This window comes from Mastacembelus armatus, chromosome 2, assembly GCF_900324485.2.
Source record: "Mastacembelus armatus chromosome 2, fMasArm1.2, whole genome shotgun sequence".
Classification (NCBI taxonomy): Eukaryota; Metazoa; Chordata; class Actinopteri; order Synbranchiformes; family Mastacembelidae; genus Mastacembelus; species Mastacembelus armatus.
This window is the reverse complement of record NC_046634.1, coordinates 5,033,245-5,058,350: the sequence shown is the minus strand read 5'-3', so window position 1 is coordinate 5,058,350 and position 25,106 is coordinate 5,033,245. Positions and strand designations below refer to the sequence as shown.

At 40.1% G+C, this 25,106-nt stretch overlaps 2 protein-coding genes across 2 annotated transcripts; one reads left to right on the top strand and one right to left on the bottom strand.

The window, feature by feature from the left end:
- The first annotated feature begins 38 nt into the window (after positions 1-38).
- obsl1a (obscurin like cytoskeletal adaptor 1a) lies at positions 39-13,246 on the top strand. The gene is made up of 25 exons (XM_026302103.1): positions 39-421; positions 1,358-2,642; positions 3,544-3,813; positions 4,221-4,481; positions 4,740-5,048; positions 5,165-5,431; positions 5,518-5,793; positions 5,889-6,003; positions 6,189-6,349; positions 6,481-6,753; positions 6,870-7,145; positions 7,237-7,512; positions 7,613-7,885; positions 7,981-8,256; positions 8,362-8,631; positions 8,719-8,985; positions 9,064-9,333; positions 9,664-9,930; positions 10,452-10,718; positions 10,910-11,022; positions 11,117-11,270; positions 11,549-11,710; positions 12,072-12,176; positions 12,272-12,538; positions 12,734-13,246. The coding sequence occupies exons 2-25, from the start codon at positions 1,448-1,450 to the stop codon at positions 13,009-13,011; spliced, it is 6,648 nt and encodes a 2,215-aa protein (XP_026157888.1). The 5' UTR covers positions 39-421; positions 1,358-1,447; the 3' UTR covers positions 13,012-13,246.
- Positions 13,247-14,491: 1,245 nt separating this feature from the next.
- On the bottom strand, positions 14,492-24,879 carry ctdsp1 (CTD (carboxy-terminal domain, RNA polymerase II, polypeptide A) small phosphatase 1). The gene is made up of 7 exons (XM_026302208.1): positions 24,059-24,879; positions 19,735-19,883; positions 19,387-19,488; positions 18,862-18,918; positions 18,247-18,339; positions 17,883-18,068; positions 14,492-17,442 (listed from the first exon to the last, which is right to left on the bottom strand). The coding sequence occupies exons 1-7, from the start codon at positions 24,129-24,131 to the stop codon at positions 17,314-17,316; spliced, it is 789 nt and encodes a 262-aa protein (XP_026157993.1). The 5' UTR covers positions 24,132-24,879; the 3' UTR covers positions 14,492-17,313.
- Positions 24,880-25,106: the final 227 nt, after the last annotated feature.

Sequence of the window (25,106 nt, the reverse complement as noted above, 5' to 3'; positions counted from 1 at the left end):
TAGCAGCTGCAAAAGCATTTAATACCCTCCCACTCCAACGCTCACTCTCTAGCTGTTAGACAATGTCAGTATAAGAGCCGATACGTAAACGAAGCACTCCACTGAAAAACTGGGGATTTTTCTATTGGACACCTGCAACCTGATGCCAAACCAATGGGATGGCCAAGATATCACAGAAGCCAACACGTATGAAGGAAGATTGATGTGACTTGTTTGTACTCTCAGGGACTAGTAGATGTTTCAAATGTGAACCTCTGTCTACAAACAACAAACCAAACCAGAGAAGCAGAAACAAGACCTGCCATTTCTACAAGTCAAAGAACTATTAAAAGAAGAGGCCGTATGAATGAAATGCTTTAATTTTTAAACAAAATATTATATTTGTGACAGGATGCTCTAAAGACAGTAACTCACAGGATTGGTAAGTTTAGTCTTTGTTCTTTGATAACTAAAACTAGAACATTGTCTAGTTTCTGGTTAATTTTATAAACTGCAGGATGTTACTTTCATATCTTACTAAATATTTTTCTCTTAATATTACGAACTGACATTTAGGCTTTCTTCATGGAAATATTTTCTATCCATATGTGTCTGTTTCTTTACTAATCAGATTTGCTAACTGAAGAGCTATTCTGTAGCAGAGACATGGGCACATGACTATTTAATCCAAGCTGTTCGGAGGATGTGCATCAGAAACAGCAGTGTGATGCGTCACACAGCACAAACGGCTGCAATTCTTCATGCCAAACAAAGATAGTTTAGACATGAGGCAAACAAATGAGCCACGTGAAGACTAATGTTTTCCAATGACTGCAACAAATTCAAACCTAAAACTGTCAGAATGTAAAAAAAGTCTTTATCATGAAAGAGGAATTACAGTACAACAAATACACAATAACTAGGAAATAAAGACAATTACGCTACAATTAACATCCATGCTCAGATTTGGCTCAGCTCTTGACTGCAGGTGTGTCGCTGCATAGATTGTGTTAAGTGACACATGGACTCCAGTGCCTTTTTTTGGATGGACTACTTTATAAATATACTCTTCAATGAGCTACAGCACCAGCTGTGAGCCTACCATGAGTGGTTATGTTTGCTCAAAACCCACTTAACTATTATAGACACCCCATTACAGATATTTACATCAGTCGAGCTTTGGTACTTGGGATATTTGAAACATTTCAATTAACAATTTAGTTAAAGCATGAAAAGTCCACTCTAACCAGTATAACCTAGATGCAAAGTGTTTACCTAGTCCAGACTTACAGACCAAGGAAGTTCCGCAAATATTTAAGATTTTTGGTAGAGTTTTTTTTCTATTTAAGCTTGTAAAACACTTTTCTTTTTCTTACAGCTCCTTCACCACAGATAAGAGAGTCATTCTCAGGCTATTCCATCACACAAGAAATTAGTTCAAACACCCCAGAGAGAAGGTGACATCACAATGGATATTTTTGGAGGTGCTCCTCGTGTTTTGGGCTACCCACGACCAGTAGTGGCAAAATGTGGCACAGATGCAACACTGAGGTGCCAAATCATTGGAGACCCTCGCCCTGATGTGATCTGGGAGCGTAAAAATGTCCAGATATTAAGTGAGGGACGCCACATGCTCAAAGAGGAAGGGAAAGCTTATATGCTGATTATTACTGGAGTAACCCAACAGGATGCTGGTCAATACATCTGCAAGGCTAGAAACAACATCGGTGAAACATATGCAGCAGCGTCCCTCAAAGTGGAAGGAGAGAACGAACCACAGGAAGAGGCAAATAGGCAATTAGGCGTCAATGAAGAAAAACAATCCATGAAAGAAAATGGAGACTTTCAAGACCACATCAATGGTTACTGCACAATGAAAAACAGTGAACACAAGAAAGAAGATGGGGAAGACATGAACAAAGAAAACAAGTGGACCAGCAAGTTAATTGCAAGACAAGAGGAGGTTGATTTAACGACTGATAGCAAACCACGATTTCTCATCAAGCCCCTCTCTCTGCGTGTGGATCGTGGAGAAGATGTTGCCTTCTCCTGCAAAATCTGGGGCACTCCTCTGCCACAGGTGACATGGGAGAAAGATGGGAAGAAGCTGAATGACATCTTTGAAAGTTCACACTTTAGCGTGAGCAATCAGGATGGTGGGTGGTTCCAGCTCAAAATCTATAGGACACGCATTCCAGACAAAGGTGTCTACACATGCAAGGCCATCAACTGTCATGGTGAAGTCCTGGCCGGTGCTGTCCTACTTGTCGAGCCCGTACCGGAGCGGAAAGAGAATATAATGTCTTTAGACAGTCTCACTAACAGCCAGTGGTCACCAAAGCACAGAGGCGGGAGGCTCAGTTTGTCAAGGGTCACGGAGGAGCCACCTGTCAATGTGTCTAAGGTCAAGAAGTTTGCAGTAGCAGAAGGGAAACATGCTAAGTTTCGCTGCCTTGTGACAGGGAAGCCGAAACCAGAGATAATCTGGAAGAAGGATGGGATTCCCCTGGAGCCTGGGAGGCGTCATCTGATATTTGAGGACAGGGAGGGTTACTACACACTGAAGGTTCTGTACTGTAAAGTGCAAGATACAGGGTTGTATGTGTGTGCAGCATCAAACGCTCTTGGAAACACCCTCAGCGTTGTTCACCTGACTGTCAAAGGTAGGTACAAAAAAAAAAAAAAAATTTAACTGGATACACACAGTGAAATTTATTAATGTAAACTATTTAAAAAGATATGTATTATTGATTGAAATGCCATTGGATGAATGGGTGGATAGAAAACAAATGCAAATATTATTAATATAAAACTGCTCTAGTGAATACTCTGAATCAGTCATTTTATCACTGATGCTTAAGATACTTATCCCCGACCAAAGAGATAGTTAGGTCTTTTAGCTGCAGTTGCTGGGGCTAACTGCTCTCTAAGCATTGTTTAAATCACAGTTATTCTTTGCTAATCCCTTCATAATGGGAATAAAATTCTTAGGGTCAAAAGATTTTTCATTTGCAATGTCCTACACTCTCCCAGCTGCCTCTATCATAACTGTCAGTTTAGTCTTGGGGTCAACATGTCAGTCAGGTAAGTGCACCAAAGAATCAAGTGAACTGTAGAAGTTTGGTAGAAAACGAACAGACATTTTACCTCCATTAAAAGGCAAATATTAAATTAGAACATTATTATGGCGTTATTTCAAAACCCTTACCAACAGTAACTTCAGATGTGAGTGTTAACGTAAGGTGGAAATCTAGTTTTCTAATGATAGTACCTGGGGAATTCATTTGTATCAATGACATGTTGCCATAGCCAAACTTAATATTCAACTAAATTCCCTTAAACATTTACATACTTATAACAATACAAAGCAACTCTTATTTTTTTGTTTTAAATAAGTGCATGTCAAATGAATGTTAAATATACATTTAAATATGTTGTAATTTGTTGCCAGTTATGTGTTTTAAACTATTGTGCACCATAAAATGAGACTTACAGTATAAACCAGCCCAATTATATTTGCTAACTTAAAAAGTGCTGTAAATACCTGTTTCCCTTGTTCTTCAGGCCCAGCTGTGCAGTTCAGGCGTCCATTAAAAGACATAGAGGTGAAGGAGAGGGATGTAGCTGTACTGGAGTGTGAGGTTCCTGACGAGTCGGTCCCAGCTGCCTGGTACCTTGAGGACCAGAGGCTGATGCCCAGCAGTAAATATGGGATGGAGCAAAAAGGAACCAAACGAAGACTCACAATCCATGATGTAGGGACAGACGATGATGGAGTGTATCTCTGTGAGATGCCTGATGGAGCAAAGAGCATTGCAGAACTCTCAGTTAAAGGTGTGTTGTACTTAATACAGAAGTGCAGGATTTGTAAAATGATATAACCATCATATGTCAAGTAACAGAATAAGCAACTACATATTCATTAAGTCTTCAATGGACACAAAATTCCTGCTATCACTCAGTTCTCACTCTTGAGGGTATTGATTTCAGCCTGATGAACTGAAGTTAAAGTTTAAAAGTTAATACAAAACTTTCCCCTGCTCCATCCAAAAACCTGATATATAACTCTTGGGTGGTGAAGTTCATAAATTCAAAATGATCATACTGCCTTTAGTTGCTTTCAAGATAGTTTTTTAAGACATAATTCACTGTTACTACTGTGAGCATTTGAACAGCAAATTTAAGAAGAACAGTGATGTACAATAGAAATGGACAAATAGAAATATATATATATTTCATAGGCACAATTGTTCGTAAACTTCCCCGGAAGCTGGAGGTCCTGGAGGGGGAGAACGCAGCATTCTGTGTGGAGGTGGAGGACGATGACATGGAGGTACACTGGTTCAAAGATGGTCTAAAGCTACATGAGACGCATCAGACAATCCTCAAGTCTTTTGGCAAAACCCATATTCTGGTCTTTGTTAATGTGGCTTATCAAGACTCAGGAGTAGTGACATTTGTCACAGGAAGATCCAAGACTTCATCACGCCTCAAAGTCAAAGGTACTTTTAACTTCTTTTCACACCTTCCTGGATTGGTTTGGAAAAATATAGTGAGGTGAGAAAATCCTCTATGAAAATAACTAGTGCTAAACATTTAAAATGATATTCACCTTTTTCTTTTTCTTCAAACCAGTTCTTCTACCAGTGTAGACAAAGACAGTGTTTTTTCATAGTTAGACTGTGGACAGTTAAAATGTTCTTAGTCTTCAATAATGATTCACTCTTACATTCTTCATCCTGTTTCTCTCTGTATTGTAGCCATGAGACACTGTCCCCCTATCTGCCCTGTGGGAGTCAAAATGGATGTTGACCGTCCCAACAGTGCCCTCCTCACCTGGGTCCCTGCCCCCAACAGCCAGACCTCCACACGCTCCATCTTTGTGCTGGAGAGACAAGAAGTGGGCTCTCAAGAGTGGCAAAAGTGTTTCACCTCAGAGAGCAGCAGCACCTCAGCGGAGGTTGCTGGTGACAGTGTGCCATGTGAAGGTGACTACCGCTTTCGTGTCTGTTGCATCAACAAGTATGGACGAAGTGGCCATGTGGAGTTTCCCAAAGTTGTCCATCTGGGTGAGTTACACACTGTGAAGTTGTTTTTTGTCTCAAAGATACAGTATGAGGCAGTGATCAGCAATGATGTGAAGAACACTGAATTTTTTTGTTGTTTGTTTGTTTGTTTTCTTCAGTACCTGGGCCCAAGATTCGCAGCCGCCTCCAAGAACGTGAGGTTGTGGAAGGAGAAGATGCTCGTTTCTTCATTGAATTGTCTGCCACAATGGTTGGAACATGGTTTCTCAACAGCACTCAACTGCAGCACGGTGGACGATATTCAATTCAACAGGAACAAACACAGCACACATTGGTTATCCATGAAACACGTGTGGCAGAGAACACAGCAGAGGTCACATTCATAGCCAATGGAGTCCGGGACTCAGCTGTGCTCAAGGTTAAATGTAGGTGAAAATAAATCTCTTATTTCTGTTGTCTTTAGCATGTGATGGGTGGTTTTCCTGTATTTATTATGCTTCTTTCTTTGCAGCTGCTGTGGTCAAATTTAATCCTTTGTCAGAGTTAGACAGAAATAAGAGAGTCCACATGGGTGACACCGTAGTTCTCTATTGTGAAGTTTCTCACCACTTTGCAAAAGTATTCTGGTTAAAAGATGGCCAGGAACTCCAGCCAACTGAGGACCTCAACATCCAATCAGATGGGAACATGAGGAGGATTGTGATCCAGTCAGCTGATGCATCTCACTCTGGAGTTTATACATGCAAAACATCATGGGATGTCATAGATTTCAATATTGATGTTGAAGGTAGCTAAAAAAGCTGAGATATTTCAAGTCTTGGTTCCATGTTCATACTCGTGTACCTTTTAGTCCAGCTGTTAACATCCTTCCTGTTTTTCCAGGCGCCCCTGTAGAGTTCTGTCCAGTCCCAGAAGAAGAGCTCCATAAGAGCAGCATGGAGCTGGACCCTGTAGTGCTGATCTGCCATGTTTCCAAAGATGATGCTGAAGTTGTGTGGTAAGATGATAAAAAGTGAATTATCTCGAACAAATGTAACATAAACATCTTTTTATATCTGCACTAACAACAGGTGAGCCATTATTAAAAGGAAAGGTTTATCCATGTTTTAACAGGCAGTTATGAGTGTTATAGTGAATTTGGTTTGTTTTACAGTTGCCTTTGGCTGATTTGGTGTGTCCTAGGTATAAAGATGGCTTTGAGATCGAGCCCAGTGACAACATCACTTTGCAAGCAGAGGGAACCATGAGGAGGCTAATCATCCGCTCTGCAGAAGCCTCAGATGCAGGCAGCTACACCTGCCAGGCGGGAAACAACAGTGTGGAGTTCACTGTCGGTGTGAGAGGTACTAGGACTTTTTTGAACTCTGTTAATCTGATTACTGTTTAAAAACACACTGAGGTACAGAACATCTACCTCACACACACGTTAGAAACAGAGCCAACTTCACTCTGCTTGTACTATCTACATACACAGAGCCACCAGTGATGATTGTGGAACCTAAGAATGATGTTGTGATGAAAAGCTACATCTCAGAGGATATCCATCTGCAGTGTGAGCTGTCCCGCTCCAGCGGGAAGGTGCGATGGTTCAAGGATGAACAGGAAGTGGAGAACAGTGACAAAATCCAGCTGATATCTGAGGGTCCTTACAGGAGGCTGACCATTCTCTGTGCATCAGCCGAGGATGGTGGAGAGTATGTCTGCGAAACAGATGGAGACACTGTCTTCTTTCAACTTACTGTCTCCGGTTTGTACTCACTTTTGTGAAATCTCGAGTATCTAAAAACACCACAAACACAGGTCCATAAAATTTCCAGTCCTAACCTTGTCAAATAAAAGTTACATTTCCTGTTTCTGCTCCAGAGCCACCAGTCCGAATCATTTCACCTAGTGAATCAGAGCTGGAACTGACCCATTTGGCTTCAGAGCGGCTGGAGCTCAGCTGTGAAATCTCCCAGTCAGATGCACATGTCCACTGGTACAGAGATGGCCTCGAGGTAGAGGAGGGCCCTAATCTGATCCTGGAAGCAGATAGGCTTCATCGCCGGCTAGTTATTCCCATGACCAACATGAATGACAGTGGAGAGTATGTTTGTGACACTGAAGATGACTCTGTTGCCTTCTTTGTCACAATTATAGGTAAGAATGAGGACATAAGGGTAAATGCATACACAATAAATTGATAGCATTTTTATAAATATTCTGCATTTTCATTCCTCCTTTGTTTCAGAACCACCAGTGACGCTGAGTCGTCCCCGAAACACACCTGACAAACTGGAGTGTTCCACTGGCAAACCAATTGTGCTGGAGATAGAGGTGTCCCGTCTAAGTGCACAAGTCAAATGGTGGCTTAATGGCAGAGAAATGGTTGAGAGCAGTAATGTCACCATCACAGAGGATGGGCTCATCCGTCGCCTGACCATACATTCTCCTAGCCCAGCAGATTCTGGGAGATACACCTGTGATGCTGTTGATGAAAAAATTGATTTCCAGGTCAAAGTTTCAGGTAAGAGGCAAAGTTTTGGGAGATGATTTCTGTTCCATAAAGAAATTTTCAAGACACATAATATCATAATGTGTGTCAATATGTAACTCTATATCCTCAGAGCCTCCGGTGAAGATATTAAGGAAGTCAGAGATCAAGACAAATCTAAAGTCCCTGATTTCTGATGACATTGTGCTGGAGTGTGAACTGTCCAGAGCCAGCACTGTCACCAAATGGTATAAGGATGGCTGTCGTGTTGAGGGCGAGAGGTTTTGTGAAGAGGAAGAAGGTGCTTTCCGCTCACTGGTCATCCTCAATGCTGAACTTGGAGACTCAGGAGAGTACTTCCTGGATGCTGGTGATGACAATATCAGCTTCCAGGTTATGGTAGAAGGTGAAATTACTTGATTTATTGTTTTACTGAAATTTGTTTTAAAAAATGACCTGAATAAGTCACCTGTCTTTTAACTTTTTTTGGGGGGCCCCCAGAGCCTCCAGTGACCATTGTAGGAAATTCATTTGACACCGACTACCAGGAGATGGTGGCAGGTGATGAACTAATCCTGGCCTGTGAGGTATCCCGTGCCAATGCCCCTGTCCAGTGGTACTGCAATGACAGACTGCTCTCCAGTGACGACCGTACCTACATTGAGAGCTATGGCGCTCTGAGGAAAATCATTATCTCAAATGTTCAGCCCTCAGATTCTGGGAAATATATATGTGACGCTGTGGATGATAAGATGATCACTGTTGTTCGGATTCATGGTACAGTACACACACACACACAGGGAACAGATGACCATTTTCTCTAAAGAAAAAAGAAAAGGCCTTATAAAAAAAATTAATACTGCTTCTTTTTTTCCACCAAAGAGCCTCCAGTTGAATTTGTGAAAAAGGAGGATGACATTGTTGTCACAGGCTATGAAGCAGAGAGTGTGACACTGATAAGCTATGTGTCCAAGGAAAGTGCTCTAGTGCGTTGGTTGAAAAACTGGACACCTGTTGAAGGTGAACGTTTCCAAGCATTAATGGAAGGAAAGAAACGTACACTTACCATTGGGCCTTTGAGGCGCTCTGATGCTGGCGAGTACACCTGTGACGTCAACACAGACCAGATCCACTTCAGCCTGCTGGTGAAAGGTTTCAATTTAGCTTAACCTTGTCATTAGCACTATACCCCACTTCAGTGTGGACTGTAAAAAGTCACAGTAACTGTTTTGCTCACAGAAATGAGAATCAAGTTTGTGAAACCACTCCGAGACACTGTGGCTCATGCTGATGGTATGGTGACTCTTCGCTGTGAGGTGTGCAAGCCAAAAGCAGATGTCCAGTGGCTGAAGAATGGAGTGGAGGTTGTTGCAAGCAGGAGGTTCTCCATTCGGGCAGATGGAGTAGAGAGAAGCTTGACAATCCATCGTTTAACCAGAGAGGATGCTGGGGAGTATGTCTGTGAGTCCAGGGATGACCGGACTGAAGCAATGTTGAGAGTAGAGAGTAAGTATGGCTGGATTTGCATCTGATTTCTGTCTTATGGTAGGAATCAGGTTAATGAACAGTCTTTTTTCTCTTCAGTGCCTCGAGTGGTGGAGTTCCTCACTGAGCTTCACAACACTACTGTGCTGGAAGGAGAAGATGCCACCTTCAAATGTGTGGTTTCACCTGAGGATATCCAGTTGATCTGGCTCATGGACAATGAGGTTATTACCTTAGGTGACCGTTTTCAGGCAACCCAGAATGGCCTGTGTCACACATTAGTGATTAAGAAGTGCCAGATGTTGGACTGTTCGAAGATTACAGCCGAGGCAGAGGGCAAAATAAGCAAAGCCAGCCTCAAAGTTCAGGGTAAGATCACTTAAGCGACAGGAGCGCCCGCGATCTCATTGGCATATCTATTTTTAAATGCTTGTAGAATTGCAACCAAATAAGATCGAGCAATAATTCTTTTTCCATATAAAATCGGAGATACACTTTCATAACATGTATTCAACTTGTCCCAGAGTGCTGTTTCCTGCCGAAAATGAGTTTGCATAAATCTAAGTGTATGCACAACAAAACTATTATAATGCAAACTGTGGCTTTGCTGTAGATCTGATCCTCTTTCACACTGTGGTTTTAATGAGTTGCAGTTCATTGTTCATTGTGACATTTATTCTCTCTCCTCAAAATATTCAGAGGCTCAGGTCATGTTTACTAAAAAAATGGAGGCTGTCATGGCAGAAGAGTTTGGTGATGCCACCTTGGAAACAGAGATCAGTCTGGAGACAGGAGAAGTCCAATGGATGAGGCAGGGGGTGGTCATTCTCTCTGGCCCACGACACACACTGGGCCAGAATGGCTGTAAACGCAGTCTGACCATCCACAACCTGACTCTGTCAGACCGGGGAACCTACCGCTGTGAGACACTGCACGATCGCACGCAAGTCAAACTCAATGTAGAACGTAAGTGGCCCAGGGTGGGGTGTGGATGTTTGATGTGAACATGGTACAGGCAAAGGACTCCTTAACTTTCATGGGCTTTTTATTACTATAATCTCTATCTGCATTAGGGTACATTACTTTATGACATTGAATGCATAACTTTTCTTTCTAATGTTTAAAGCTTGTGTAGGTGTTTCTGTACGGTGATAAATTGAGCTAGGTCTATTTTTAAACCATCTTTTGTTGTCCTTGAAACCACGTTCTTTCAAAATACAGCAAATGCATTAGCTATACCTGAAAGCACAGTGATTCTATTTAAAATGCAATGCTACCAAAATATGTTAATCCCAAAAACTCACCTCTATTTTTAGTATTTCATGCTTATATTAGGAATTATTTTTATCATTCATATGTTTGTGATTATATGGATGGTATTATTTAATTCTGACACCATTCCTGAGAAATACTACATTATTGTGTGTATTTAAACACTCTTCTCACAACAATACTCTTAGTGACAATACATTTCTCTTCCAATCAAGCCCGTAAAATCTCCATCCGAAAAGGCCTGAGTGACCAAGAAACCTTTGAACGAGAGACTGCCTCCTTCGAGGTGGAGCTCTCTCACACAGATGTGGAGGGAATTTGGCAGAAAGACGGCATCAGGGTGAAGCCAAACAACCAATGGTGGGTGAGCACCAATGGGCGAGTCCATGGTCTCACGCTGTCCAACCTCACTCTGGAGGACACAGGCACCATTGTGTTTTCAGCTGAAGGGCTGCGGACCACTGCCAGGCTCACCGTCAAAGGTAAACACTGGACAGTAAAGCTAAGTGGGTTATCTAACAGTTAGAGGTATACACTCAGGGTACTGTAAGAGGCCTTAGAGCTCAATTTTGAGAAAAGACTTGACTTTGAATTCCATTTGGAAATATTTTGGAAATATCCAGAAGGAAAAGACATAACTGTGAAACTGCTGATTTGTTGGTTTACTCGACAGAGACGCCAGTGTCGGTCCTGACAGCACAGACTGATGTGCGTGTGGAGGAGGAATTTCCTGCCACTCTGGAGTGTGAATTATCCAGGCAAAATGTCGAAGTCAAATGGTTTAAGGTAAAAAAAATAAAAAAAAAGTTCTCACTGTGCTTAACTATGTTGATTGTACTCATGACTCCTGACTTTTGTCCATTTGCTTTCTGTGAATCAGAATGGGACGGAGCTGAAGCCAGGGAAGAACTGTCGGATCTACTCCATGGGTCGTAAGCGGTTTTGTCAGATCTTGCAGTGCTCCCGGGCTGATTCTGGCACCTACACATGTGACACAGGGGATACCAGCACTTCCTGTTCACTGGAGGTTTATGGTAACTGTCTGAAAAGATGCTAACATAGCACCCATTCATTTAAAACAACAGGCTCTGCATACGTGCACTGATATGACAGTCTACGTTTCTGATGACATTTCATATTTCAAGGCTCTTCTAAAGCTGAATATTGTGCCAACAATGAAAAGGATGCTGAACTTATACTATACCTCCATCTAGTGGTGTTAATGAGAAGTTTAATCTGTTTTTTTAAAAACAACATGCCTATATCTTCCTGTTTGTGGCAGCTGATCTAAATCTCTTTACTAACCTCACAGAGCATGAGCTGGAGATAGTGCAAGATCTGGAGGATCTTTATATCCAGGAGGACCAGAATGCTGTCTTCATGTGTGAGGTTTCTCTGGAGGATGTGCCTGGGGAGTGGTACAAAGATGGTCACAAGATCCGGCCCACCAGCACCATCAAGATCCGCACTGAAGGTCAGAAAATGAAGAATTACTTACTGAGAGGACTGGGTGATTCTGATAAGTTGGAGAACTGAACATCCACAACAACTTTGATCACTTACATAGTAAGACCTGCTGTCTTACTCTAACACAACCTCAAAGTTTAAAATTTAAAGTTTAAAATTACAAGTACAGTCATAGTGGGTGCAGTGAGTGAAGTATGACTAAAAACCTCCCACAGGTGGACAATGAGGTTGAGGTATGTTGACTGTGAGGGATTTAAAACATTTTTCACATCATTTCCCAAAACAAAACACTGCATATTAGGTTCTCCACTCATTTATTTACATGTTCTTGTTTATCTGTGAGAATGATGGTTGTTGTTCTTTTCCAGGAACTAAACACTTCCTGCTGATATGTAACATTAAAGCTGAAGATGCTGGAGAAGTTCGCTTTGTGGCCAGAGATGTTGAATCCACAGCCTCCCTCGAGGTAGAAGGTAAGACCTTTTGTATCTAGAATGTTTTCTTACTGACATACTGATAGTTTAGCAATGTTCTATTCCAAATCCTCAAAAGTTTCCTTTCACTTCAGAACGTCCAGTTTCCATCATTAAACCCCTGCGAGATCGAACAGCCCTGGAGAAACACCGCGTGATCCTCGAGTGCACCGTTTCCTCGCCTCGCTGCAGTGCCACCTGGTACAAGGGCACAGAGGAGTTGGTTCCTTCAGATCGAGTGGAGATTGTGGATGACGGCTGCTCTCAAAAACTGGTCATCCAGCAGGTGGCTGTGGAGGATGAAGGCACCTACAGCATCGAGGTTGGGGAGCATGTATCCAGAGCTAAACTGATGGTGGAAGGTAAGTTGTTGGAGAGCTAAGGATGTGTGGTTCAAAATGAAAAGCGAAATACGTAGTTTTCTTCTCAAGCTTACAATAAACAACCTAACTACTGACTAAACTAAGAAGTGTGGCTGGGTGTGATGTTTTTTTTATCAGTACTAATGGATTAAAGGGACCTCTCTGTGCTTACCTCATACCTTTGCACTTCTGCAGCCCAGGCCCTTGTTATTGTCAGAGCGCTAGAAGACGTGGCGGTGAAGGAGCAAGAATCAGCATCCTTTCAGTGTGAGGTGTCTGTTGCCATAAACAAGCCTCCTGTCTGGACTTTGAATGGAGAGACCCTTCATCCGGGTCCCTCTATCCGCATGGAATCCCATGGGACGGTCCACAAACTCACACTGAGAGACACCACAATGGACATGAGTGGGACAGTCAGGTTTATAATGGGCAAAGCCAAGAGCAGTTCCATGCTCAGTGTTACAGCAGAGTAGAAGAGAGAGAGAGAAAAGCAAGAGAAAGTAGTAAGTGACTGGAAAAATGGGAAATCCTCAGAGAACTTTTTGAAATCCATGTGTTTTGTTTGGATGGCCTGGATTTCCCTCTTGAGATTATTTCACACTTTTGTTACACTGTAGATATTTAATTTCCTTATAAAAATTGATAGTTAACTGTAAATTCTTGTATCCTGAAAACCCTTTCAAAATAAAATCTACAGTAAGTGGTTAATTCCATAGAGTGAAACACTTTTTTGATATTTTCTGACTCAGGAGTCTTCCATGAAATTCCATTGGCACACTTAAAACTTCTCAACAAGATCTACTGTAAAATGTACTGATATACTGTAAAATCCATATACCAATTCTAAGATTAGATTTTGCATAATAACTATGACACTATGGCTAAAACTGTAGTGTTAGGGCTTAAAGGTTACTCCATTCATTAGTTTGACTAATTAATCTGCAACAATGCCAAACATTCTTTGGCTACAGCTCCTTCAAAGTGAGGGTGTGCTGCTTATATATATATTTTTATATATTTTAAGTTAACAGTAAACTTTTAATCAAGAAAATATATTAGTTACAGCCTCGATGAACACGTCGCTGCTTCCGTATAACGTAAAGAGCATAATTCTTCTGTGCCATGACGTCAGACTCCACGATCAAATCCTTCAATTTGGAGAAGAAAATGCAGCGCGTTTCTCTGCGTTGTTAATGGTCGTGCTTGTGCCTTTACGCACAACTAGAAAACAGTAAACGTTTACAGGCATTGAGTAGCATTAAGAGACGGATATTTCCCTGAGGTTGATGGAGACCAAAGCAGAGCTAAAACGAGAGCAAACGCTGGACTCGCCTTCATCCACCGAAAACACGGCTCTTCGGAAACGTGGGCTGATTGTGTAAACGGTTGCAGGTGGCGAAGTCAACAGCTGATTAACTGTGTGTACACACAGAGGCGGCGTCGACGTGACTTCTAACATTGTATATGCATTGTTTTATCAAATGTAACCTCTACGTCTATCTTGGTTGAAATTAAAGGACATTTGGGGATATAGGAACCTCACAACAATTTTAATAACACATCTCATTTCTGTTATGTATTAATATATTCTATAAAATACAACAATAGTGTGGAAAATGCCACCTTATTGCTAGATATGTAAGAAAAACTGTTCAAATTATAATATTGTTGAATAAGTATCTCATTTGACAATAGAAAACAACAAATCCTCAACAAAGTGAGCTGTAACTGAGGAGTATTTCCCATTCTTAAAAACACTGATCAGAATTTTTGCTGATTATTTGTTATTGACTGTTGATCAATGAGAAGTTACCTTATGTATTACTTCAGATTTTCTTGTTTTTACACTACATGGGTTCCGTGTTAACTGTGTTCCCAAGCCCAAGGGCTTACTCATGTGCTACTATTGTTTTCATTTTGTTTCTGAACTGAAGAAACACTCAACAAAACAGCAGCTGGCCCATCTTTCATTTAGCATTTATGGAAAAAAAATTACATACAGTCCATTTATAATTTGGTATTATAATACAAGTCAAAAAATTAGGTTACATCTATTGAATCATGAGTACAGTAACATGAATATTCCATATATTAATGAAATTTGTTTGCTTTATTACTGTGCAAAACAAAATATACATATCTACTGAATGTGTAAGAAGTACAGTATCAGCAAATGGGCCCCAAAGTGACACATTTATTTTATATGTAATTAGATAAATGAATATTCTGACAAATACTCCTCTGCCAAATCCTGACTTTAATCTAACTGACCAATGTTATGATGGCTTACATGAAATAATTACCCTGTTACGTGCCTACAATACTTTTCCTTTTACTCATTTGTTCTGGTTTCCAATCAACATATGACCTGTTAATGAGGTAACCAACCAGGTTACCTCATTGCTAAAAATGGCAAGAACAATATTTCCTACAGGTACAGTATCATTTTTGTATGGATTTTACATCTGTACTTATCTAGAAAAGAAACAGGCTAATTTGATTGACAAGAATTTGTTAAACACAGAAAAAATATGTAATAGTTCTTAATATGGTGGATTTTAATTGTCTTTCCATTGCCTTGGCAGAGTCACATCACAAACCTGCTATCGAGGTTCTTAATCAAATCCACCGTTTCATTCATCAGTGTCAACACATGGTATTGTCAACGCAAATGAGGGAGACAAGTCTTGAAGACCTGCTGGAGGCCTTAAAACTGGCCAGCTTATCACCACATAGCGCTAAAAAAAGCAGTATACACCAAATGTACTCCATGTCTGTTATCATTTTAAAGGAAAATTTCACCCTTGTATCACCCAACACTGCTACACACCATCACTTTTTGATAATGTATATTTGCAAGTAATTTTTTACATGCCAAAACAGTATGCAGGGAGTAATGCATCATTTTTACTCCACTGCTGCAAATGTAATTTTAAAGAAGAACACTGAAACTGATGATTTAGATCTAGTAAACTCCATGGTAAATGCACTGAAATTGTCTTCCAACAGACTCTCAGAAAGTCCCAGAAAGGGCTCCCAAGTGCAAGACTGTTTAATAACATTTGCTGGAAGTGTTTCAGGGTGAATTTCTCCTTTAAATCTGGACTGAATTAAAGTACTGTTGTTTTCAAAGGTATGCCTGTTCACCAGGTCTGGAGTCCTCATGGCAGCTCCCCCCTCAACACATATAACATAACAAAGTCCTGAAATTGTTTCCAGCCAAGGTGTACCGCTTAGGTAAAGAAAAAAAGCAAATGTACTGAAGCTTATGGAAACCAAACTGACAAGCCAAAAAACCTTTTCACAACTTTCTTTAGCCATTCAAATACCGACTGTAAATGCTGTGAGAAATTCAAGTTTTGTGTGTGTTGCTTTAAAACAAGTAACAAACCCAATCACACACCAAAGGAGCCACTGTTTTGACACAATATTAACAGCGTCCGATTCCCAGGTGGTTTGAAGTCAACCCTGGTCCTCTCGTTTCTAGTGTCAACTGGTTTAAAATGTGTTGACACAGTTGCTGATATATTATTGCATGATAGGTATCCATCAATCTTTAAACCACCTTTGGAAAGTCACAGCTAATAAGCATAGCAGCTGTCTGTCATGTGAAGATGGTTTGATATTCATATTAGTGTCAGGTTTTTGGAAAAAAAAACACTGCAGTAATTACCTGGTTTAGTGCTGACACTTCTATAAAAAAGCTCAATGTTTTGGTATATATAATACCAAATTTCACCAAGAAGAAAACTTAAAAAAATGAAAACTAGACATTGTTTTTTCCATTTATGCATGTTCTCAGGGATAAGAAAATGTACAGTTTCCTGCAGCAAAAGGACACATTTTTTTTCACTTGTTTCATTAGATACTAAAAGTAAAAATCAAAAAGCCCAATGATCCCCATTTATTTATGTAATGCTGTTTTTAAAAAGATGGGCTTAGTAAACAAATGGGGGTAAAATTTCTAAATTGCAGTGAAAATGGTACTGTGGACTATGCTTGTGAAGGCCTGTCTAATGAGTCACTACTGAATTTATCAGCACCTAACATAAGACAAGAAACTTTTTTCAGATTCATCCATAACACTGACATTAATATTCTAAAATACCTGAACACATCACCTTAAAACTCTAAAATGACACCCGAGCATCACATGCTTTTGACTGCAGACAAATAGTGTGATAACTGACAAAACTAGGGTGTGTGACAAAGATAATGCTATGCCAAAATGCTTAAAATATATCTACAGTACGTATAAAACCATCTGTTCTTTCAATGACAAGACTGATCAAGTTTATTTGCATGTAAGCCTCTCCAAAAATTCCTTTCCTCTTGATTCCTGCATTGGTTTGCAAAATCAGACTGCTGAATCCACGGGAAAAGTCTATGTCCAGTACCCATTATGTGTCCAGGGGATTCATGGCTCCAGACCTCCGCTTTGTTAACTCTACTGCAAATTTAGTGACACTGTAGAAATGTCCCAAAGCATTCATTCATCCTTTCATTCATCTACTCACATCAGCTGGTGAAGCGTGGAAGTTACAAGGCAATTTTCAGGCAGGTTTGACCAGAAGGTGGCAGTGATGATGCCTGCAAAGTCACTGAAGACTCTTAAAGACTCTTAAATGTGATGCTGGTTTGATACTGGGAAGGTGAGCGGGCTATGTTCTGGTGGGCAGCGGTCGCTGAAGCTGGTGCTAGAGCCTCGCTGGTCTGTGTATTTCTGTCTTTCTGTTACCGTTTTGTTCAGAGCTGAGATGAGAGGTCCAGCACTGTTAGCTTGTGGTCCCTTGGGCCTTGAGGACTGTGTAGACGTTGTCCACTTTACTCAGTCTCTCGAAGAATGGGATGAGGTCCAGCAACTCAGTGTCAGACATATCATCAAACCACGAGGCCACAGGCACCTGGACAAAACACAATTTCACACCAATAATAATAGTTATCTGTCAATAATACAACAATACAATACAATAATACTTTACTGTCTCTATAATTACTTTGCAAGATTTTTTTATATTGTGGATCCTTTGATTGAGTGTTGACTTTTTCATGACTAAACAAATAATGTAACATACTGAATTTGCCCACATCATACAGCGTAACAGTTTCGCTTGTATCAATCAACCAATTAGAACAGAGGAAAGAGTGGAAACATCAAAATGTACATTTTGGCAGGACATAACCTTGAATTAAAAGTGGATAAGGCAAAAGAAGAAATGCTCACTAAAAGTTAAAAAGTCTGAGAGAACTGGTACATTTCAGGTATCACAGCTGTTCTTTGTTCCACTCAAAGACATTGTCACCACCATGACTCAGGTACTGTGATCTTTCCAGTGATACTCACTGCATTGTCAGGGTGGAAGATGTAGGAGGCCGGGGAGTTGTCCACGATGATAACCTTGTTCAGGTCACGACCCAGACGACTCAGGTCTTTCACATAGTTTCCTCGGTGGAATACACATGACTCCCGAAAGAGGCGACAACGGAAAGCACCCCACTTGTCCAAGAGATCTGAAACTGGATCTGCATACTGAGCAAAGACAAAAAAAAAAAAAAAAATCAAGAGATAGAGTAGAAAATGGTACAGGTATACAGGTACTGCTATATTGCTCTCCCTCAGGCATTTCATCATGTTAACCTATATTGAGTCATCATATTAACTCACTTGCAAACTATTTATGGGGAAGCAGTTGGTAGGACTGTCTTACCTTGGCTAAACTAGCGGTGAAAAGGACACACTCGAACAGTTCTCCCATCCTCTTGAGGAATTCATCGACATGCGGTCGCTTCAGGACATACACCTGGAAAACACAGGAATCTTGAAGCCATACATTTTAAGGTACAACATGTTCCTACAAAACCTAACTGCCTGAGGATTGTGACTGTTTTCTGTGCTAATGATGAATGGATGATCTGAAGGTTTACTGGGCTTGTACAGAAAACACACTCCTGTAGAACACTGACACATAAACACTTGGCTCCAAAAGTAAAAACTGTTTCCTTAACGTTCCGCCTTCATATTTTTTCTTTCTGCTGTGTCGGCAGCTGAGGGTAGCGTTCCTGAACCAAGTCATCCGGAATAGGCTGTGCTTGTCTGAACAAACCTATCCTGGATTACTTGAATCAGGCCCAGACCCATGGTATGTTTTCCATCTCCAAGCGGCCATACCTCCAAATCCCTTAAATGCCAGCAGCACCTACTATACTCAGACTTTAAACTGGACAACTTCAAAGACTGTGAGACACTGACAGTGGAAGACAACAAATTACATTATGAACATTTTTTCTGAGTTGACAGAGTTAGAGTGTCATCTTAGCATTACCTGGTGCACTGCTCCATCTATTTCCACAGGAATGATGAAATCTGCATTGTTCACAGGCTGTTGGAAGGATAAAAAGGAATGAGTTTAACAAGGCATAGATGTTTCTAGACATAAACAGTGGAGAAAAAAAATACACCTTTGGTACTGTTTAAAAAATAAACTCGTGGTATTATTGAGGGCAGATGCAGGTTCAGTCTGCACTGTGTGTGTGTACATGGAGCAGCAACTGTGTTTATTCTGGTTAGGAACCTGCTAGTTTCGGTTTGGCATTTACTAACAATGACATAATTGTCACTGTCAACAGCCAACAACAACTATAGTGCAAAATGCAGAGCTCATAGTTTCTAGCAACCTCACAATGTAATGTGATCAAATGGGAGAACTATGACTATTAATAGCCTTTTGGTTTGAAATGAAAACATCTTAAAATCCTGCATCAGCTAGGAAATTAAATAAATATGTAATGTTCAATCTGCAAAGCTGCTTGTAGCTAATGCAGCAACATTTTCCCTTTACACTTCTTACCTTAAAGGAGCTGTGAACCAACGTCTCATCCAGATCTATAACCACACAGATCTTTCCAGAGTCTTTTGATTTAACAGGTGGTAGCAGGGGCTTCACCTGGATCTAAAAATGTCACAAAACGATATTTACCTGAGCCTGGACACAGCAATCTGAATTGCTGTATGCAAAAAAAATAAAACAACACTCGAAAGATGACAAAATTTGAGAGAAAAATAACTAGATCTAAAATGCCTGTGGACATCTGTTTTTTTTGTGACCTTCACACCACAGATTTTATCTTCCCATTTGCTGTCAAAACACAAAAACAAACAACCTCATGAAAATCTAGTTAGACAAAGGTCAGCACACCTTGGATACAGTTCCATTCTCTTCAACCAGCAGAGGGGCGTTATTGTTGACTGGTGGTGGCTCTGGCTGGTCCCGACACAGGCAGCAGAAAAGGCTGGAGAACAGGCCTCCGCTCCTGGGCTTCTTGGTGGACAGAGAAGGAGAAGAACCTGGAGAAATGTCACCAAGATTAGTTTTAGTCTCACACTCTTATCTCTATGCATCACTGTGGTATGACAGGCAGAACCTGTGCAGCTCAACAGGCACAAAACACTGCTGCTTATAAAGTCATATGGTAAATTCTAATATATTTATTTCTAAATCAATTATTATTGTTATTAGTAGTAGTATTATATTATCTTATATGCATATTCAACATCTTAAATAAAGACAGAAATAAGTACAGCTCTACTGTAATCCTTTAATCCACTATAATCCTGATGATGATTTTCCAAAAGTAGAAAATGTAAAAAAACAAAAAAACAAAAACGTCTTAAACATTTCTTCAGAACCCAGTGGTGGGAAAACATGTTTAAGAGGTAAATATGAACAAACCAAAATTAGCTTGTCTATAAAGGTTGCATTTTTGTCATGCAATCAGCTCTTTGAGAGGTCATCATGAAAGTTCAGTAGAAATAATGCTGCACAAGAAAACTTCTTAGAGTGGAAGAAATGTTAAGAACTTCACAATTATGGTTTTAGGAAACTGTGGCTCTTAAGTTTATCTCAGTCACTGATGTTATTTCTGCTCCTGCAAATGTTTATATGGTCAAAACTCCAATCAGCTGCTTTCCCTGTCCCATAAATATCTCATTAACACTCCTACGCACTTCTCTATCTCACACGTCTCTTTATGCCTCGCACTCCCTCTCTCTGTCTGTCCAGACGTGACTGTGTTACCAACACACAAACCTCTGTTGTGCGTCTCTCACGCCTCTTTCATTCCCTCCCTGACATTCCCTCCTACTCCATTTGTGGATTCAAACCCCGTCTGACCCTGCGCTGGCCCCGCCGCACTCAGGCCAAAACAGGAAGAGGAAACAGACGGGTATCAGCAGAGGAAGCTACTTGCCATAATGTTGAATAGTAGTTGGAGTAAGCTTATGATACTATTCTCCACAAAGTTTCTTTTTCATTCTAAGCAGACTTCTTGTCAAATCAGGTGTTTAACAGGCAGATTTTTATTTTGCTCAGGTATTTCAGTGTTAAATATGAGATACCAACAGAAAGTACAATTGAGGACATCTACAATTCTTAAATTTAAAAAGTAATAAATATTTGATAGAAAAATTATTGAAATGAGTAATCAATTATAAGTTTTCTGTCCATTTATCTAACCCCTTTAGCTGTAGAAGATTTCAAATAGGAAAATTTATGGACTGATTCTGGAATAAACACATTCATACTGGGCGTGACTTAGTGTTGAGCTTTATGTTTGTATGTATATAATGAAACTGTACTGTACTGAGTTTTGTTTCAAACTACTGGACTTTAACCATCATCTCCTTTAGCTTAAGGGGGAAAAAAATGAATAATGTACAAATGTTAAAAAGACATGCAAAACAAACACCATAAGCATCGTAAATGTTTAAGAAGCACCATTTCACTATGTAGTCATGTAAGTTGTGGTTTTTGCCACAGTGCTGGAAACTCTTCAAACTAAGGTTAATGTGTAAAGTCAATGTAAAGTCTGCAAATCCTTTTTGAGCTCTCACAGAAAACATAAACACTTTTACTCTTATTGACTAAAGCACTATTAACACTTACATAAGGCAAGAAAAACCTAAAAAAACAAATACCAAAGCAACTAAGACTTGAGAAACGCTATCAGCTGAACTGCAGGATAACTAGTGTTGCCAGTGAGCAAACACTAACCTTAGGTAATCATGAATTACACTGTTGTCATATCGCTGCCAAAAAAAAAAAAAAACCCATCAAATGCAGACTCCAGTTTGTCCAATTCAAACTACAAGATTTAATGCAGCACCACCTGCACCAAACCTGTTTCCTAAACATCGCCTGCAACTTAGACTGAAATACCTTTCAGCATGTAATCTCCTGTCGTGTAACTCTATAGAAAATGAATAATTTATTATATCACTAAGTCAAATAGTGAAGAATGATTTGCACTCCATGCACTCGTGATGTTTGTCTTTATCAGATATTTTATCAGCCTAGGATCTATTTTATATTCTGACAGTGTCACTGAGTTCCTGCAAGTGATGCTTCCATGCTTCATCCCAGTCATTTTTACCTCTCTGACACCTGAGCTTTAGTCACATTGTAAATTCAGCTATTTTCTGTAGCTGCTGCGGTGTCAAGCATAAGGAAACCAACCAACACCACCACAAGGATTTTTCACAGGTCTTCCCTTCCTGGCTGATTTATTCGCAATGTCTTAAAACCTACAGTGTTATTAAGGCAGAAAAGCTTGATAAATTTGCCTTTAATGGGGACAAGGATTATACTGGTTGAGTATTTAATTCTTTGGCTTAAACAGCCTCTAAAATAGCTGTGAGGCTCTGATGAGTAAATAAAAGTCCTGATGTTAAAACACTATACTAAACATAACAGATAAATGCAATGTGCAAATAACTACAGTTCAGTTCAGATTTACAGCTCACGATCAAGGACATGTGTGTGTTTGTTAATTAATTAGATGCTGACATACGCCTGTTTGATATTCTGAAATATGAGAACACACCACCACGGCTGCTTATAGAATCAACGCCATAATTAGTGGTGAACGATGAACTGATCGGACAGCTGCCTTATTTCACAGATCAAATGGAAAATAACAAATGCAGAAGAACAAAATTTAAGATTAGTCTGATGATTTTAATTTTACTATCCACTAAAGTATATTTCGCATTTTAAGAAGTCTGTTCTATCAGTGGCTGGACTGTTCCTTCAAATCAGAAAAAGAAAAAGATATTTTAAACAAAGGTGAACAGTTACTCGGTGACCCATTTACAACCTAAAATTCCTACTGAAGTTGTATAGAAAATAAATCTACACAGATAACATGTACAGGCAAATGTTTGTGTATCGGTGAAGTGATCTGGAGTTACTCTGTAACCATATTAAGCAAAAGCTGGTGCATTTCTGACCCCAAAGCTGAGGGACAGTGACTCACTATATGTATACGTCATTTGTCTTGTCATTAATTTAATTTTTACTCTGAGATACATACATATAATGTTAAGTTAGATTTATATGCTAACATATGACACTCTCATATGCTAAAGTAATATGCAGACTGCAATGCTTTTAAAGCCATTTAGTCCACATCTGTAAATGATGTAAATGGTCTATTGTGGAATTGTCTCTGGATTTAAAATCTACCACAAAACCAGAACTGCAAACACCCCCTAACTGCAGCCTGATCCAACAATAAAACTGAAACTGAAAGTGTTTTTTTCAATTTAATGAAGCTATCAAACTGGCTTTCATGAAGTCATCTTCTCAGGTAGGACTGAGCAAAGCTGCTGTTTCAGTGCAATGCTGAGTAAACAAGTGTGGGGGCACAGTCAGCCTATGTAATAGATTACTACACATTTACAAGCTGCTTGACATTTCAGCCTATGATCCTTTAAGTTTAAACAACAGTGCTGTTTGCACTAAATGTGACAACATGCAGGCTGAAGTGTCACTAGACATTAAAAATACTGGTCTACAAGACAGTTTTCTCACATCAGGTGACCTGTCACCTGATGATTCAGTAACCTGCATTTAGACTATGTGGTATCTCATTTAGACTGTGTGGTTTGTGTACAGAGGCCACACCAGAAATCCATGCTAGTGAACACACAACTGATAAAGTTAGTGTTACTTTGCAGAAAGCAGGATTTCTCAGGTCAAAGGTCATTTAGTCAGAAGGGAAACAGTTACACTGAAATTAAATAGAGCTCTAGAGATCTTTTGACATTCTTTCTATGAAGATTAGAAATAAATTTAATCAATATTACATATATTTTTGAGAATATTTAATGTGCTGCTTCACTTTTTCATTACCAGATGTAATGGGTTAAAAGGGTTTAAACTGGGCCTGTGGTGACTGTGAGGCTTTTTTTTAATTTATGAAAATATGGTCTTTGTCAAACATTTGTACGTCACTTCCTTTACTTTTATCACAGGCCAAAGGGCCGCAGCCATAATCTGTGCAAAACAGAAACTGACAGTCTTGGTGCTATAACACGTTTTGAATCCACATTTCTCTGATATTCGCATTTGTGCAGCTAACTTCAGTGTAAAGCAGGTTACTGTGCAGAATCGTCAACCGTGACGCGGAGCTGCAAAACTTTTTTTGGACGACAGTGCAGGACCCAAAAATAACGAGTCTTACCCCGCTCTCCCGCGGCTTTACATTCCTCTTCATCCCGGCTGACTTGGGTGATCACAGAGGACGGATGGTCCATAACATCCAGGTCTGGTCCAGAGTGCTGACCTCACACTTTAAAGTTAAGAGACTGTTCGCCGACTCGGTGCTGCATTCAACCAACTTAACATGTACGAAAACAAAGCTGAAGCGCTCCGGAAAACCGCGCAACAAGTCGCCTACAGCTCCTCCATTACACTTTGGATGTTGTTGTCCGCTCGGTTTCCCGCTGAAGCTTGAAGCCTGAAAGTTATAAAACATTTGTCAAGGAGTTGGCAACTTTGATTCAATATGGTGCTCAACTCCGCTCGCAATTTCAAGATACAAACATGGAGGTTTCAAGGCTTCCCATTTCACTTAAAGTGGCGCAGTAAGGGAACGGCCGTGTTCAACACTCCCTCTGCTGGCGTCTACCACTTTTACGATGATCCCTTAAAGTAGCCTCAAAGTTAGTGAAAACTTAGCTAAGCTAGCTGCAGCGGACTTTGGTCGAATCTTCTATTATTAGATATCACCAACATATACACATACCGCGGCATTTACACTGCGAACGACGTATAAGGTTTGGTTACGCCATCTAAACCCTACTATATATCGTTAAAAGATTAAATAAACGACTACGGATAGCGCAGCAAACTCGGTAACTTTAAAGTATAGTCGTGCAATTAGCAGATGAGATTAAAGTGTAGCGGCAACCAGACCTCAACGTGACACGCCTACATTAATATATATGTATGCGTGTGTCTCTGAACCTCTCTAAGTGTTGTATAATGATCGCTGTTAGTCAAAACTTGCTCAAGAGCAAAAGTTTTGTGGGTGTACAAGCAAAGAAACGCCCAGTTCGGGCTCCCTTGAAACTGCCTACAGCAAGGGACCGTCGCACAAGTGCCCTCTCTGTAGTTAGTGCAAATATTTTCCCTTGTCCAATATACAAAAGAATGAACTGTTATATAAAAGGTGATATTTTCTCTACTGTTTGATCATTGTGGTATTTTTTCTAATAAACTGTATGTAA